At 40.5% G+C, this 17,393-nt stretch overlaps 1 protein-coding gene across 2 annotated transcripts; it reads left to right on the forward strand.

Annotated features, from left to right (window-relative positions):
* Positions 1–2,528: 2,528 nt before the first annotated feature.
* On the forward strand, positions 2,529–17,342 carry LOC136783211 (retinal homeobox protein Rx2-like). 2 transcript variants are annotated; one of them, XR_010824234.1, is made up of 5 exons: positions 2,529–2,807; positions 3,428–3,982; positions 8,169–8,402; positions 8,522–9,148; positions 11,661–17,342. XR_010824234.1 is itself a non-coding variant. In XM_066743160.1 (4 exons), the coding sequence occupies exons 1-4, from the start codon at positions 2,675–2,677 to the stop codon at positions 8,887–8,889; spliced, it is 1,290 nt and encodes a 429-aa protein (XP_066599257.1). In that variant the 5' UTR covers positions 2,529–2,674; the 3' UTR covers positions 8,890–9,702. The 2 variants fall into 2 exon arrangements, 1 of the variants encoding a protein (XP_066599257.1); XM_066743160.1 differs by lacking the exon at positions 11,661–17,342 and having other exon boundaries at positions 8,522–9,702.
* Positions 17,343–17,393: the final 51 nt, after the last annotated feature.

The following is a 17,393-nucleotide window of genomic DNA, read 5'->3' on the forward strand; positions in this document are numbered from 1 at the left end:
CCACATCTCCATGTGCAATTCTTTAACCTTTCTAAAGAATAAAAATCATAATTTTAACTGAAAAACCCGAATAATTTCAAAGACTGTAAAAAGTTAATATTGAAATAAGCTTTTTGAAGTTACGTTTGAAAAGCATTGAAACGATATTCGTGAATAATTTGTGGACTAGGAAGCCATATAACATTAATAGAGATGGATATAAGGATGTTGAGGACAGGACGAAGGAACGAGATAAGAATGGAAAAGTGTGTGGAAAGAGAGGGAGGATTTGTGTCGTAGGAGCCAGCAGATTGATTCCCTTCCATAGTACATAGGCGCACTGGGATGAGCGTGTATTAGTGTGCAAGGATGGTAGCCCAGATTTCCGGCGGGAAGCCGCGCAGGGGAAGGGTATTTACTCAAGACACGACAATTCATTACGTAATTGAATTGAATGAGGCGTCCTACGGTCCCTAGTAGTCGCGGTGCACGACATTTATCCCAGTGCGCACGCCCAGGCTTACCCGGAACGGGAAAAGCCACCCCTTTGGACTATCTGCTAGGTGTAAATATATATGTATGTATGTTTGTGTACGTGAATGTGCAAGAGCGCACATACACGTCAATATACGTATATATATATATATATATATATATATATATATATATATATCTGTGTCTCGCGACAGAACTGTGTTGGCTTTTGCAGGATACCAGAACGGCTTCCTAGCAGAGGAGGGTACCGAATTAAACGATTAGTTAAACTGATTTCGAGTTAGGCGAATGAATAAGTAATCGGATTTCTCGTTAAGGTAATCGCATTGCGCCCTGATTGGCTCCGTCTGCTTGCGTTATAGCCAGTTTCCACTCCCCTCCCCTCGCTCCCCACGCGAGATCCCTTTCTCTCTCTCTCTCTCTCTCTCTCTTCCCCACCTGCACCCTTCCCTACGCACCCCCTCACCCCCTGCTCACAATTCTATCTAGCTCTCATCATTTCTTCGCGCCAAAAAAATTTGTTTTTCCTCTCCCCCATTTTATCCAACTCTCACATTATCCAACAATTTTCTTTTTCTCCTCTTTCCATCCTTTTCTTCCGTTTTCTCCTACAGATTGCTCTTATATATAATATACTACTGGTTCAATTGATTACTTTGGAAGATTGTATAATTTTCTCAACTGAGTTTTTTTTTTCGTCAGATTTCCTCTTGACCACATCATGCAATCTTGCTGGTCGTCGCCATCATCAATCCAGTTCATCCCTTCCGCACGCTTGGAAGCGCGGGCAGTAGAGAGTACAGTGTACAGTTGCAGGGATTTTCCTCTACCAGTTTGTGTTTGCAGGTGCAATTACATCGCCAAACGCAATCCCATTTAAATATTGGCGAGGTTTGGTGCCGGTAAACACGCGAACAGCGCGTATCGATGCGATACCGGACGTGGACCCACGAGGAAAACCACCGCCGGCAGCGGCGGTCGCTGAAATATCGAAATTCCCATGGGAATTTCCCTCCCCCGACCTCCCTAGGTAACCAAGCCTCGAGTTCAACCACGAAAATGGCCGACTAATTTTCGTACCAGCCACCGAAAAGCCGCCTCCATGACTTGGAGACTATCGCCTATTTTCTACAACTACTTTCTTAATCGATTAATCGTTTGGAGAGCGAGGATAAACCTGTACGATTATGAGTAGCAAGCTGCAGATAATTATTCAATTGGAAATTTAGAGGAATAAATGGAAGAGTGCAGCTGGGGATCACGTTAAAGAACAAATTCTGAGGAAAAAGTGATAGGGCTAAATGCGCAACTGGGAAGGAAACAAATGAAAAATTATGGAAATATGAGCGATGGAGTAAGGAGGATACAAATTTGTAAGGGCAGGTTTGGAGTAGAAGAAGAAGAGGTTAATAAGAGCAGAGAGTGTATAGCTGGAGTACATATTAAATGAACAAATTTTAATAAATGGTGAGGTCGGAATATGAGGGACTGTGTATATATGAGAGGAGGAGTAAGAAATATAGCTAGAAAAATTGTGTTTCTCTTTAAAAGGTGGGATCCGGGTAGAGGAGAAAGAAATGAATAAATCGAAGAGTAGCCGAGGAAGACATTAAAGAACAAATTCTCAAGAAAGAATGAGAACCTGGATAAAGAATTGGTAGGAGTGAAAAGAAAAATGATCAATGTATGAGTGAGGGAGTAAGAAAGTTAGTTGTATAAAAAGTGCAGTTATTTGAAGAATGGGATCGGAGCAGAAGAAAAAAGGATGAATAAGCGGACGGTGGAGCTGGAGAACATATTAAAGGACGAATTCCGAGTGGAGAGTGAGCTAGTGGATCGGGGATTGCGTAGGAAACAAGCGACTAAACCGCATTAAGGGTATGGTAGGTTTGTATCGGGGTGGGTGCGGGGTGAGCGAAAGGGGGATGAAGAGGCTGCTGGTGTACGGAGGGAAAGGACGCGAGGGTTGGAGGAGAGGGAGGGTTTTCCAAGGGGGTAGAACTCGCGGATGCTAATGAGGAGGATCCTCTGGCGTGGGTTGGGGGTGTATTTAAGCTCCTCCCACTGGGATTTGATTGGCCGGCGTTCGAATGGCGTCCATCGTCGGCGCGTGGCGTCGCGACGGCGCTGCTTGCTCGTCGGCTCTCCGCGGCCGTCGAGCTTTACGCTCCGCGCGAAACCTCGAAGATCCCGCGGCAGCATGGAGCAGCTCGCCCAGTTTGTCTCGAAAAGCTTCGATAGTGCTGGCCTTGACAGATCCTGTAGAAACGAGAGGCCAAGGATCACCCTGAGTGTCGCCCATCTCCTCGCCACCCCCAACGATAATGGACACAGTACGTCAGCCTCTCTCTCTCTCTCTCTCTCTCTCTCTCTCTCTCTCTCTCTCTCTCTCTCTCTCTCTCTCTCTATGTATGTCTCGTTTTGCTTGAAATTCCAATCCCTCGCCAGCATTAATTACCCTTATGCATGACAATGTGATATATCATCTAACTTAATACAAGTGTCTGTGCTTACCCATCCAAAAATTGATCCCGATTCGTTAATCTACAACCACGCACCAGCTGGATTATTTTTCAATTTCAACTATAAGGACTTTCATCTTTCGTCCTTCGTCGAGAGTAGTATCATCTCTTTGCTTTGTAAATTGTGAGCAATCTCCTTGAAATATTTGAAGAACTCTCGCTTTCCTGTGAAACCGATCGAACGTGCAAACTGAAATTCTCGTGTATTGCTTTATTTTTCAAGAATACAAGTAGACATTGGTAGTTTAGTTTGAGATTGTTATCCATCAGGTGATTAGTCGAGGTTGCAAGGATAAGTTTAATTTTCATTCGAGAACTCGCCGTTGTGGGTAACGGGAGACCAAGTGGAAGGGGGAGATTTTATAAGGAAATTGTGTGATTTGGGGTAAGAGATAAGAGGCCAATTGTAATATCGTGAAATTTTTTCTTAGATGGAGGTGGCGGAAGTAACGAGTCGACCGACGTCGAAAGTTCGGTGGACGTTGGGAGCGTCGGCGAACCGCCATTGGCTCCACCGTCGCCGGAAGCTCGACTGCAGCCGGAAGATCTGTCCACCGGTAAAGGGAAAGAGTCGAAGGACGCGAAGGAGCCAGAGGAAAACATGGATACGACGGATGCGAGAGAGTCGATGAAGGAAAGCGAGGAGTCGAAGGAAGCGAAAGAAGCGAAAGAAGCGAAAGTGACGAAGGAACTGAAGGAAACGAAAATAAACAAAGGCTCTTTGCCACTGAAGACCCCGGAATTGAAGCTTTCCGTTCGAAAGCTCCTCGGATGCAGTCCGTCGCCACCTCCGATCCCTCGGGATCGTTCACCACCCTGCACGATTTCCAGGGAGCGTTCGCCACCAGCCATCTCCAGAGAAAACTCACCCATTCCAGAAAATTTCCCTGAATGCCTCCACACCGCTCTTGGACTGAGACGCGTCGTCTCCAAGGACTCGCCACACATTTCCAAACCATTCCAGAACCAAGAGGATCCGATAAAGGGTGAGTCTCTCGACAATCGACCTTCTAATGCTTCCATTACCCTAAATTAATAATCTCGCAGATTTGTAATCTCTGACCGAACGTTCATTTTCTTTATGGCACGATAATGACGAGACGAGTTTTTGTCTCTTCACGTGGGAAAGTGCAAGTGTTGGTACGTCGCAGTGTAGATATCGAAGGCGATTTGGCACGTGGATAAAAGGAATGGTCGGTGGTCGTTACATTGTGAACGGTCAGCTATTCCCAATCACTTGTGAGCTTTATTGGACGACTTGCTGAATTATAAAGGAAGCTTGAAGCCTCGACCACGCCACATCCAGAAGGGTTTCTGACCTTCCCGTGCTCGTTTTCACGCCGATAGACATCAACCGCAGCTGAGTCGTGATCCTAACAAGATATCAACCCCAATCTCGTACATTTTTTACCAAAAGCTCGAGCAGCCTCCTACCTTATGCCCCCCGTAAAAGCTCCGAGCAAACTCGAGTCATACTGAAAAGCGAAGGGCGAAAGAAAGTAATGACAAAAAGTTGAGAAAATAATTGGCAAATGAACGGAGACTGGAGGGAAAAATTTGCTTATTGATAAATAAGGATAAAGCGATATGAAAAATGATGAAACGTGAAAAAGCTTATGGTAAAGCTCGGAGTTTTAGCAAGTGCAGTGAGCAAACTCTCGTAGTGGATTTATCGAACATCGAGATTTATTTTAGCCGTTTCTCCACTCGAACCTACAATAGTGTTAAACGAAAAGGATAAAGGATGGATAAATAAAAATGGTGGAGTGTGAGAAAGCTCGATAAAGCTCGGAGCTTAGCGATGGATAGGTAAAGTTTCATGCTGGATTTATACGGCAGGCATCAAAGATCCGTCGTGACTGGAGGGTGGTACGAGGGGGCGACGTAAAAAATGGGAGGAGAGAGAGAGAGAGAGAGAGAGAGATGAAGAGGTTCGGAGAGAGCCGGGGCTTGCAAGTCCAGTCGGACTGATGTACTGCAGCACTCTTGGTACGGATGCTTGGCTGCCTTCGGCGGATATTTATGATTTTACTTTCGCGTCTGCGATGGCTGCCGGGGCAGATTGCTTTTTGATTTGCGCTTAATCGCGAAAAGTTATGGGCCCCCGGGAGATACGACGTGCGAGCCCCTTTTAGGGGGCGTACACAACTAACGCGGCCGCATATTAAACCATAAATTCATGCGAGCTGCCCGCAACGCAAATTTTTTTTTTCGTTTTGCATGTTTTTTTTCATACCAACCAAGCCCGCTTAACCCGACACCACTTTTATTCCCGATCTACACAGTCGCGCATTTATTGCGATCCTCCCACGACAAATCTCTCTCGCGATTCAATTTTCACTCTTCTTCGGCCAATTCTTACCTTTCATTACTCTATTTTGTTAAGGAAAAATATCTTCCTGTACGTTGAAGCGTCTCGTTTGTTAATATGCTTCAAAGTAGAAAGGAAGATACGCCTGACTCGGCGTCGATCTCTCCACTGGCGTTTGAGTTTCCAGAAGAACTTTCATTACTTTGCACTCGTTGGAATACGTTGGTGTTGGTGCTTGACCCCGGGTCAAAAAACCTCCTCGCATATTTATCTTACGTGCAGTTATAACTTTCTGAAAAACGACTTCACTTTCCCCATTCGACCAACTGGCTAACCGTAAATCAGTCTTGAATCTCGAGAAGAAATATTTTTTCTTTCTCGGACCAATACTATTTTTTCTTTATATACGAATATTTGGTCTTACAGCAAGATTTTATTATTTGGACAAAGTTAATTGATAGGGATATTTAGCGGAGATTGAATATAATTGAGAAAGGCTTTTAATCGCCGTTATGTCACGTGAGAGGAAGGGACAGACGTTTCAAAATGAAATCATTTCTTTATTGAGTGAAACTAAAATTCAATTGGCTTAATATTTATTAAGAAGGGTAACTGATTAACAATTTACACGGGTCACTGCCCGTTTGGATATTTGTATGATCCACTCTTTCTCGCCTAACAGGGAAAATATTTCTGGAGATTTAGAGATGGGTAAAAATATAGGGATGGTGATACCTAAAGAGTCCAGGGCGGTAGAAGGGGACTGGTTTGGCCAGATCGGGCCAAGCAGCTCTTAGTAATCGAATTAGCCACCCCTCGTGTCCGAATGTGATTGCTTCGAGTTTTCCACAAGGGGTCTCAACCCCCTACCCCCTTTGCTATACGCTCCATGCTTGTTTTACCACTTACCAGCCTCGCTCAGACACCAACAATATCGTTCAATCGTTTTTGCAACTTTTCTCGATAAAAATTAGTGCAAGACACTGAATCGCTATAAACAAGAATAAAATAAATGATTTGACAAAATTCAAAATATTATGGCCCGTAGAAGCGAAACACTCTTTTATGGTTACTGCAAGGCTCATTAAATCGGCACAAAGGAATGAAAAGAAAATTGTAAATGGGATTTATTGGTGGGAAAGGAATGGTCGAATTGAGATTCATGGATTCTAAAATAATTTTATGACAAGAACGTGTCGATGTCTGCACTTGCCAAATTGAAGGGGTCAGAATGGAGTTCATATAGTGGAGTTGTTAGTTGGTTAATGTTGTAGGGAGCATCGCGCCAGGGGTTGAACCAGCACCGGCCTAAAAACCGCGCTATTTTACAGGGGTCCGTAGCTGGGGCAACTTTAAACCACCGTACATATGGATACTCGCCTCCAAACTTTCAAGCTCTTACATATAATTGACAAAGCCGTGAATTTATTGTTCTAACAAAAATCCACTCTTATATACCCTCTTCTTTCATTCAATTCAATATGGCTTAATTAAATTAAACTCGCATAAAAATCTCAGCTTTGCATAGAAATCTTTGCAGAATGAAAAACGAAAAAAAAAGAAACAGATTATTCACATTGGTATACGACGTTGGGTAACGGGGGAGGGGAAATATTCACAAGGACAATGCATAGAAGGGATTTTTATCGTATTTGTATTTCGATGATGACATAAATGATGGAAAGAAAGTAGGGGCACGAAAGGTGGCAAGATGTAAACGGTGATTAGGTGCAGTGTTAGAAGGCAGAAAATGTGTGGGGATGGGGAAAGGGAGGGGTGGGGGTATATTATGGGAGGAGGATTTGGAGGGGTAACTAACGACCCCGTATAAGACTTGGTAGCTCACCACTTTGCTAAATTATATAAATCACATCCCCTTCGTCAAGGGCTCTTGCTCGAGATGCTTAATCCTACCCCCTGCCCCCTCTCTTTCCACCCACCCCCTATTCTACAGCTACCACGTAGCCTCGATAACTCCAAGAGCTGTATCGTACTTACTTTACATTAAGCACCCATTAATTAAAACCTATACCGTTAATTATCCGAGTGTCTCTTTAACTGGCGGCGATGCTTTCGGCAACTCTCCAAGAATTTCGCCTAAACCCTTGCGTAAGAAATTCTGCCCCCTCCCCCCCTCCCCTTATGTATAATGCTTATAAATATATGTACAGCCAGAAATTGTACATTCGCTCCGTCATTCGTTGACTATTCACATTGTACAAATGATTAATCTCATCTCCCTTCTGCAAAACTACTTCCCTTCCCTATCTCGAAATTTTTCCAGATATCCGAATTCCATTACGACAAACAGCCAATTTTACCCATAAAAGTACCTAAATAATAATTAATATTTTCCTCTCGTATTCACTCGACTAGTTTTCTCTTTACATGCAATTAAGCTCTTACTCAAATTTACAAGCCACCGGACCTTTTCGCGTTTTTGACATTAAGCATGAATTTCAAAGAGAATTCCAGTGGTTTCTTTTAATGTCTTCCACCAGAAGAGATTTTAGGTGATTTTTCCACCGGGAACTTTCACCATTATCGCCATAATGACTATGCGAGTGGAAAAGGACGCCTAATGTCAGCCAATCGTAGAAACTCCGAGCGAGGCGATTGAAATGCGAGGCCGGTGCGGCGGCAGTGAAAATTTATGTTGATGGCTCGCATACCGGAAGAAATGAGCCGTGAGAGAATCGAAGGAATGAATTTGGAAATACGCTGCCATTTCTCATAGTTCCCATGGACCCCATTAATCACTCTCGAGCTCGCAAGAGGATGAAGCAGTAGTTTTATCAAGCAAAGCAATAATTAATCGCATAAAAGATTGAATTGTAACGTTTGAACAAATCTGTTGGCAGGATCGAGTTGTCGGAACAACGGAAACGGAAATGGGAAGCAGAGGAGATCCAGGACGAATTTCACTTTGGAACAACTGGCAGAACTGGAGAGGTTATTCGACGAGACTCATTATCCGGATGCTTTTATGAGGGAGGAACTGAGCCAGAGACTCGGTCTCAGCGAGGCACGCGTTCAGGTTTGGTTCCAGAACCGGCGGGCCAAGTGTCGCAAGCACGAGAGTCAGTTGCACAAAGGTAATTTGCACTGGAGCTTCAGTATATATATATATATATATTAGAATAATTCTTCCTTTTTAATGTTAACATGCACCTATACTGCATGGATATACATATAAGTGAACGACGTTTCGTAGGTGTGGTTGGGAATATGGTGCTGGAACCACGCAGTCCTCCTTCTAGTTTGGAACCCTGCAGAGTAGCGCCTTATTTGCCTGCACTGCGTCTGCATCCAACGATGCAGAGTACCGGAAGTAGCGTGGGGCCAGCCGGGGGCTCAGCCTTCGACCCGGCAGTTCTGCACTATGCAGCAGCTGCAACAGGCGGTTTATTTTGTCTTCCACCTCCGCCACCAGCGAGTCATCATCATCATCATCATCATCCACTGAGCTTGGCGGCTTCCTTAGCGGCCGCTGCAGCGAGGTCAAAAAACTCGAGCATCGCCGACCTTCGACTGAAGGCTAGGCGACACCAGGAAGCCCTCGGTCTCGACAGGCCGGCGTAAAGATCATCGTCAAAAGCGTTTAAATATCATTATCCTCGTTATCCATTGAATTTTGGGCTCCTTTCTGTTGGCCACCGTCGCCGCATCCTGCAATTCCAACATCGACGATCTTCACTTTTAAACTCGAGGCATCGAGAAGCCCTCTGTTTCGACAAGCCGGTGCAAACATGTCATATACGTGGAAAAAAACCTGTTACAGCCCCATTCTTGCCATTTTGCAAGCACACAACCAGACACCAGCCGGATACATCTGCTTCCGGTAAGCTTCTGCGTCCTCCATTTTGGTAAATAATGAAGATTTGTAAGATCCATTCAATCCAGACTGAGATTATATCGTTATATTACCTTTTGTTGATAGTTCTATAAGTTCATCGTTATCTCGTTGTGTTAATTCAACCTTTTCGAATAGTTTAGCGTAAATTCCTTCGTTTTCACGGCTCCGACGGCCGCGTTCGTCCCCAAAAGTACAAAGGAGGCATACAACTGTATAAAAAGTAATGAATAGAACTCGATAATGAACTGTGTATTATATATTTCTGCGAGGAATAAGTATAAATGACGCGCTTTAGTTGATTTTTTCTATATGAATTAATAGAGAGAAATGCTTTTGGAAATTGTACATTTGGACAAGAGGAAAGATTCTATAAGATAATTTCGTTGATGCCTTTGTAAGTTTTACTGTCGCGATGTATAGCAATGTTCGGAGCAAATTGCGGATAAAACTTGGAAAGAATTGAGTTTCCGATTAATGCTGAATTACGTTAATCGTAGGACGTTTGTACGAAAAATCTGTAAAAAGAATGGAAAAAAGGATTGAAGGTGGAGGTTAAATTTTTTGGTGTAACTTTGCAGAAGCGAAGCGTACATCTTTTTTGTAAGGTTGAGGTGGGGGGTGGGGGGGGTAGTAGTAATTTTTAATTAAATCGTTTAATCGAGGATGGTGGACGCTGGTTTGGAGGCTGGAGGGGATAGCGTTGGCTCTCTACGGGCAATAACGGCGCCCGTGGGACTTCCTGGGTAACGCGATTACACGCTGGAGCACGGTTTGGTGTCCGGGTGCGCTTGATTTATCCGGGAGCCAGCCGTTATTGCATTAAGAGAGCCCCAATGTTGAACTACATTGGGCAGCATCTCCGTTTTAGCCTGGATATCCTCCGTGTCCGCGAGAGTCCGGCACAGAGCCGTGAATCATTCCCTAAAATTATGTCTCGGATCATCCTGCTAGCGAGTCCTAGCTTTATAACTGTCCCTCCCTCGCTTATATCCAAGCAAACACTCTGCACACCTAGCTTTTTCTCTTTCTTTGTCCTGGGAGCAGATACGTGCAACTTTCTCTTTTATATATTATTTAACTTTATTTGTATAATTAAGAGATTAACTACACCGTTACACTAAATAAAGTTAATTTTAATTCTTTCTCTCTCTCTCTCTCTCTCTCTCTCTCATTCACTTTCCAAACTCTCTTCCTTATCTACATTCAATGATGAAATCCAGCAATTTTGTAGTTGGCCTCCCTCAGGAATTACCCTCACCCCCTACCACCCCCTTTCCTCTGGCAGATTTGAGAAAAAGTCGAGATCTACTCCGGTGTAAAATAAACTTCCGGCGAGATAATTTTGCGAGGGGTCGGCCGCTTATTTTAATCCGAGTTTTAAGAAGTTTTTTCAATTGCTCGTAAATTGGCCGTCGTTTGTACCGCGTGGCGGAAGTGGGGCGTAGCGGAGAGAAATTCGGTGGTGTTTTCCGGCAGTATAAGCCGCGTATAATACCAGCTAAAACGCGCTAGAGCCATCAATTATAACGCTGAACCCTCGACCAGAGCTGGCCGAGCACGAGAATAATCATTCTGGGACGTCGAGTTGGCACCGGTGGTTTCCGCGGTCATTTTCTACAACGGGAATCAAAATGGTTGCTTGGAATATCAGATTCCTCCTTCAGCGTCTACCGATTTACCGCTATTTTTCTCGCACACATTCGACGAAAAACTCTTTAAAAATTCATAATATAATACTGCGAGCTATACCGATGAAGAATCATCTTTGAAAATTGGTCCAAGATTCAATTGACAAGAAAAGGAAAGAAAATATCCAAGTCCCTTTGATTTTTCAATAATTCAAGTTAAGAAACAGAGTGAGTGGAAAAAAAAGAAAGGAGAGAGAAAAAGAGAGAGGGGGGAGAGAGAGAGAGAGAGAGAGAGACGGGTTTGCGTTTCCGTTCCAAGGGGCTGGGAGTTCGCGCACCGCCCCTTAATCTAATCCAAGGATAATCTAAAATTCATGACACACATAACTGCCAGGCGATGATATATCTGGTGGGGGTGTAAAGGCCCGTTTTCCACTGGTACACCCCCGCGCTCGCCATGTTACCCTTCTCCCTCGCTCCAGCAGCAACATCTCACCGGCAGCAATCACTGATTTTATTATTTAATGCAACGTAACTCCCTGGAAGATCTACGGCTGCTAAATCAATTCCCAAATACGTCAGGTTGTTTATCCTCTTCTCCGGGATTACCTTTCCTTCATCTTGATTTACCTCCGCAGCTGAAATTCAAATTTTTACATCAGCTCGAAGGCTGCGCGTAAACCTATACATGTAACTCGCCTCGGGATGGAGAAAAAAATGTTAGAATGGCCAATTAAACGCCCTCGAAGGTCAAATTATCTTGGCGCGCGACAACTCAACTATGCAAACATCCAAACGATCCGTTTAGTTTAATTGATATACAATTACATATACAGAGTCACCTAGCTCATCGAGAGATTTTATTGCAGGGCGGGATAAATATCGGCGTTGATTCTCCGAGGACTCCGTTCGATCATAGCCCATTATCATTATCGCATTGGACGAAGGAAGCTAGACAGCAGAGATTGGCGGCGAGTGAGTATCGAGTAGAGGGGTGGTGGTAGAGGCCGCGCGCAGGGGTAGTGAGAAAATTTGTATGAGATAAGTGAGGTCGAGGGTGGAAGAGAGCAGCAGGAGGGAAGGGGGTAGGTGGACAAGAGGGATGAAAGCGAGTCAAGAGGGGGTGAAACGAGGAGCTAAACGGTGTTTCCGCCCCTGGGCAGATCCGATGCCGAATCAATTCGCGTAATAGTCTCCAGGGTTACACTGAGAGGGGGTTAAATCGACTCGCTGCCCTCTCACCCCTATAGGATACGGGCCATTACCGCACCTGTCCTTCACGTTCAGGAAGCGAATAGAACCAACAGCTTTAATGAAGAGAAGCAATCACTTAAGCTCCGATACCGATCGACCTGTAATACCCCGTTTTATTCCCTCTCCTCTGACTCTCATTTTATTCAATTCTACGCCAAGATGCTTCTCTGCTACATCGTCGAAAAAAATCTCTCCATTACCAAATCGACGATCATTCAAATTACCACGGTTAGCCATATTCCAGCACATCTCCAGCTCTCCCAACCCCCCATCTCTCGTTAATTCACGATCAATCATTTTCTGTGGATCCAGGCCGAAAGTAACGAGGGAATTAATTGATTCGAATGAATGTATATATATATATATATATATATATATATATATATATATATTTATATAAGATTCGACTGAAAAGTTGATTAATGTAACGAGAGCGAGAGTCACTTGAGAATAAATAGGATGTATAGATTTGCCAGGGGGAAATTGATCTGAGGCTGCTTCTTTATTCAACTCATGCATTTTATTTATTCACGTTGCACTTTCGCCATGCAAGTTTAGGATACAGCTACATTTAAGAAGGAATGTCACATTCTCAGTCATTATAAAATCTCTCTAATTACCCAGTAAAACATATCGACTATCTCGTTTATACAGGATAAAAGTATCGATTGCACATTTCGAGAAAGGGTGAAATGAAGCTGCTGAAAAATAATATTCATTCGCTTATAGAACAGCTGTATGTGCGACTTTTTTCTTATTCTCTTTTTCGTACTTTTGTTCTCTTAACGGGTGAATTTTAAATCGTTGATTACTTTTAATTGGCCAATGATTATCACCTACAAGATTTTCAGGAGCACGTTGTACAGACCTGCAGGACCCAATAGTCTATTAATTAATCATTTAAACGACGATTTACAATCAGTCTTTTTTCTAGTACCGCGCAAATCACATTGTAACCCTTCCTGCTTCTCTTCTCTTCTATTAAATAATACTTGTACTGTTTGTCTCGTGAGAATCAATTGCTTCTTCAAAAATATCTCGCGTTTACTCTTATCTCATTTTTTCCTTCGTTTAAGTCTTAGCGATAAATTTTTTAGTTCTCCTGTCTCTTATTATCTTTATTTGATAATAAATAGATTAAAAATTAAAGCTCTCTCTCGTTCTGCAGACGATCACTTGTTTTCTTCTCTTGGTCATAAAAAATTATTGATTTGTTTTTTCAGGACAAATTTACCAAATCAATAAGAATAATGTATATCTTGTATAAGCCTCAAAAAATTGAGGATTTTACTTATATAAGTAAAACTTTTCAATTTACAAGTGATTTCAACCCCTTAGGGGATATAGTATAGTACAATATCTGATAAAGGAAAAACGAAGAATTGTTTTAATGGCAGCTTAGTTGGTAGTACCTCCTGGGGAGGCAAAATTCTGCAAAACCTTAGGAAGGATCAGAAAAATTTGCAAGTTGACTCGCGTTAGAAGCTTAACCACTAAATAGTCAATGTTTTTAACAACAATAATAGCAGTAATAATATTATTAAAATATTAATAATAATAAAAAGAAGAATAAAACAATTAGTGTTTCCCTCTGACCGAGGTGAGTAGCTCCACAGAGATTTGGCGGACGTTTGCGAAGCGAGACTGGAAGAAGCTGGCAGAGATACCTCTTATCATTTAATAATTATTATACAACGTTTAAAAATGACTCGTGCCGCAAGGATAGGATATTCAGGTACAAGGAACAGCCCCTGTTCAATTCGAATCCTTTGAAGGAAGAAAGAAAAACATAGGAGAAAAAAGAAACATTTATTATACATCACCAAGCCTTAAAAGATCTTAATTTCCATCTTTCTTTTTCTTCAACTTGAATCGTAATTAACAATGCAGTGGCTCTTTAATAAAAAAAATCATAATTAACACTACACAAATATATACAAATAACTGGATAAATAAGTAAAAAGAAAACGAAAGCTCCCTCAAGATCCAATTTAAAGTACAGAATACACATAGTGTGGTGGAATTGCTTATTTAAAACAATACAAAAAACAATAATATTTATATGTATACATAATTTAATAAAATCTTTAAATCAGTTTGCTTAAACGAGTAAAGTGAAGATTGGCTTAACCAAAAGTAATCTATGACGAAAACTGTGCAAAGAATTTGCTTAATTTTAAAAAGTGAATAGAACAAAAACATTTAATGAACGATTCTTAACAGGAAGCACACACACAATTGTTGGATTAAAAAGAAAATGGTGATTCCCCAAAGGATAGGAATTTGCTCCGAACACTGCCCGCGCGAAAAGTTATGATTATATATAATACACACACCGTATAATAATTACAATAATATAGCATTAATTAAGAAATATTATGTTAATAGTTATTTAACCACTTGTATGGTTCAGTCTATTACGCTAGTCTCATGCAACAACAACAATAAAGATACAACAATATATTTACTTGTGTACGTATGTTTGTGGCTTTTTGTTTGCGTATATAAGTGGGTGTACCATAGTGTCATTTAATTAGTTAATTTGCAATCATCCCCTAGTGACATCATCATGCATGCTTCTTCTACACTTACTCGCGATAAAAAAACTGAAAATTGCCTCAAATTGCTAATCGAGCTTTATCTCTAGGACACTTTTTCTTTAATATATTATTTATAAATAGACAATCTCACATATCTTTACATTTTACACGTAGAAATTTGCTTTAACCCAATTCATTAGCTTTTTCCTATGTTTTTTTTTTATTTTAAATGTTTTTAATATATATATTATCTAATTCGTCACGTGATACCTCCTCCTTTTTAAACATTTCATCTCACTATTATGTTTGTTTCATTCATTTATAACATTGTTACAACATTCATACTAATATTGCTTCATTATATTTATATTTACAGGCGTGGGAAAAAAATGCTTATGAGCAAAAAAGTTGAGTATGAATTACATGAAATTGTTTAGGTTTACAATAAATTAATTTATGATGCGACCTCATTGACACATGATTGAGCTGTACTATGTGAGAATTATATGCTGGATAATCAATCGATTAAAAAAGTAGACTAATGAATTTTTACAAGAGATTTTCTTTACAACAATTTATTTTAGAAAAATTAGATTAGGAGGTGATTCCACGTGATCGAAATCTATCTTGGAAAATCCTTAAGTAATATAAAAAAATAGTAATATCACAAAAATGGCACAGGCAGAGCAAGGAAAGGACCAGATAGGGATAAGTGTATGACTATGCCAGTTTATAAACGTGGAGTAAGGAGCAGTCACGATCATTAAAATCTCTCCGCTCGACATCTTCCCCTTGCACCGAAAGACAATTTCTCATAGCTACTGTTAATGAAAAAAGAAAAACAGTGATGCAATTTTATCATGAATACCAATTAGCTCGGCTGCATCAATCTGTCATATTACCAAAATTATCAGGGTAACATTTCCATCGACTAATGACATTAAACAACCAATTTCTTGTTATAAGGTATAAAATAATAGACATTCAAAAATAATTAATAGCCTATCCTTCACATAGTTTTCCCTACTCCCTTTCGATCTCTATTCTTTAAATCTTTTTGTCTTTTCAAATTTTCTCACTCGCCCACGCCAGCCGTTCCCGCCAGCTGCTTTATTTATTGATAAACTTCAAAAATTTTATTGACAACAGTGACTTAGCGATCAGCTTATTTCCAGTATTTTCATGTTGAGCTTGTTTACTTATTCGCGACAGGTGTTGATAAGAGACAAATAAAAAAGTTATTATTAAATAAATAAAAATACAGTTTTGTCATAAAAGTTCTAGAAATAGCTTACTAAAGCTTTTTAACAGCTTTCATCTTATTTTCTTGATTCATGAATTTTCACATTAATATATAATTTTATCTTAATCTTCTAGCGTATTTTCTTCAATTTGTTTTTCTTTCTTTATGACGATTGCATTTACTCATCTTCCATTTTTGGAACCACTTCTATTCGCGCAAAAAACTGAAACTACCTTCTCTTCCTCAATATATATATATCATATATATTTATAGTCATGTTAAAAGTGAAATCGTTGCGCGAAATAAAATTATCTATGCGTATAATAATCAGATAAAATCAATTGCGAGATTTTGCTAAAGATGTCACGTCATAGACTCTCGGTAAATTCTCGAATCGTATTTCTACATGAAAATAATCATCAGATCGTTCATCAATTATAAATGGTAAAGGTTTAGTACTTTCTATAGTAAGCAAAGATTTGAAAAAATAGTAATAAAGTTTTCATTCTAAAATGCGTTATCTATTTACACTAATGTTAATATGACCCTAATTTAATACCTTTAACAAAAAAAGAAAGAAAAATATGATCACAAAAAATCGTCTGCAGGTAAAATACCATATTAGATAATTATATACTTTGAATTATGTTTCATACACGATGATACACCTTCACGTAACCTAATATCACAATTAGCAAGGAGAGAGTAAAGTTAAGCAGAAAAATTTTGGTTCGGAACGAACGGAATGGCACTTTCTGCATTTGTATTGAGTTCAACGTATAAAAATACAATTCTCGAAAAACTTCTGTACACTACAAATTTTCTAAATAACGTACTATGTTTTATATCAAATAAGCAAGGTCAGGCTGGATAATTTTGTCAATGCATGAGAATTTTTAAGTCGCATTCGAATCAACATCGTTGAGAAATCTTAGATATCTTATCTTTTTTTTCTTCATCAAGTTCTCTCATTGAGTAGCAAAAACAATTATCTCCGATAAGTATATTTGTATCAATTCGTTGAATTTTATCGGTCCATAATCAATATTTATTTAACAATTAGGAACATTCTAAAGACTTCTCTCCGTTTAAGCGATGCATTAATTTTTGTCCAATTAGTGCAATTTTAGAATTAGCCTTCCCGACCATAAACTACATCACCTAAGAGCTCTAACAGAGCTGTGGCCTTAAAATCAATGCCTAACAATGTCAATTCTCGATTCTAGTCAAAACCGAAATTCTATAACGTGATATCCAAGCTTACATTAGGTAACTAACGTCAGTTAGCAATGAAGTTCCAGTCAGCCAAGATTTCTTACAGCTGGCTTAATATAAGTCTCGTTTAAGTTAACGAGAAATACACAATGCTGATACAGTGTTTAAGGAAATATGTACGTTACGTACGTATTGAATAAGGTATCGTTTTCTGTCATTCTAATAAGGTTTCATTTTATTAGATGCGCAGTAGCTGGTCAATTAACGTTTTGATACCTTCGAAAGTGGTCGGTGACCCGGTTAAATTCCTCCCTCCCACCCCACCCACCCTTTTACCCACCCTTAATCGG

Source organism: Prorops nasuta, unplaced genomic scaffold (assembly GCF_024137725.1).
Source record: "Prorops nasuta isolate Cenicafe-Biocafe unplaced genomic scaffold, Cenicafe_Pnas_1.2 PNAS00002, whole genome shotgun sequence".
In the NCBI taxonomy this organism is placed as follows: Eukaryota; Metazoa; Arthropoda; class Insecta; order Hymenoptera; family Bethylidae; genus Prorops; species Prorops nasuta.

Excerpts from the sequence above, each read along its gene's own strand:
- LOC136783211 (XM_066743160.1), top strand. The coding sequence starts at position 2,675 with ATGGAGCAGCTCGCCCAGTTTGTCTCGAAAAGCTTCGATAGTGCTGGC. Across the intron at positions 3,983-8,168 it reads CCAAGAGGATCCGATAAAGG|GATCGAGTTGTCGGAACAAC; the intron begins GTGAGTCTCTCG and ends ATCTGTTGGCAG. Across the intron at positions 8,403-8,521 it reads CGAGAGTCAGTTGCACAAAG|GTGTGGTTGGGAATATGGTG; the intron begins GTAATTTGCACT and ends GACGTTTCGTAG.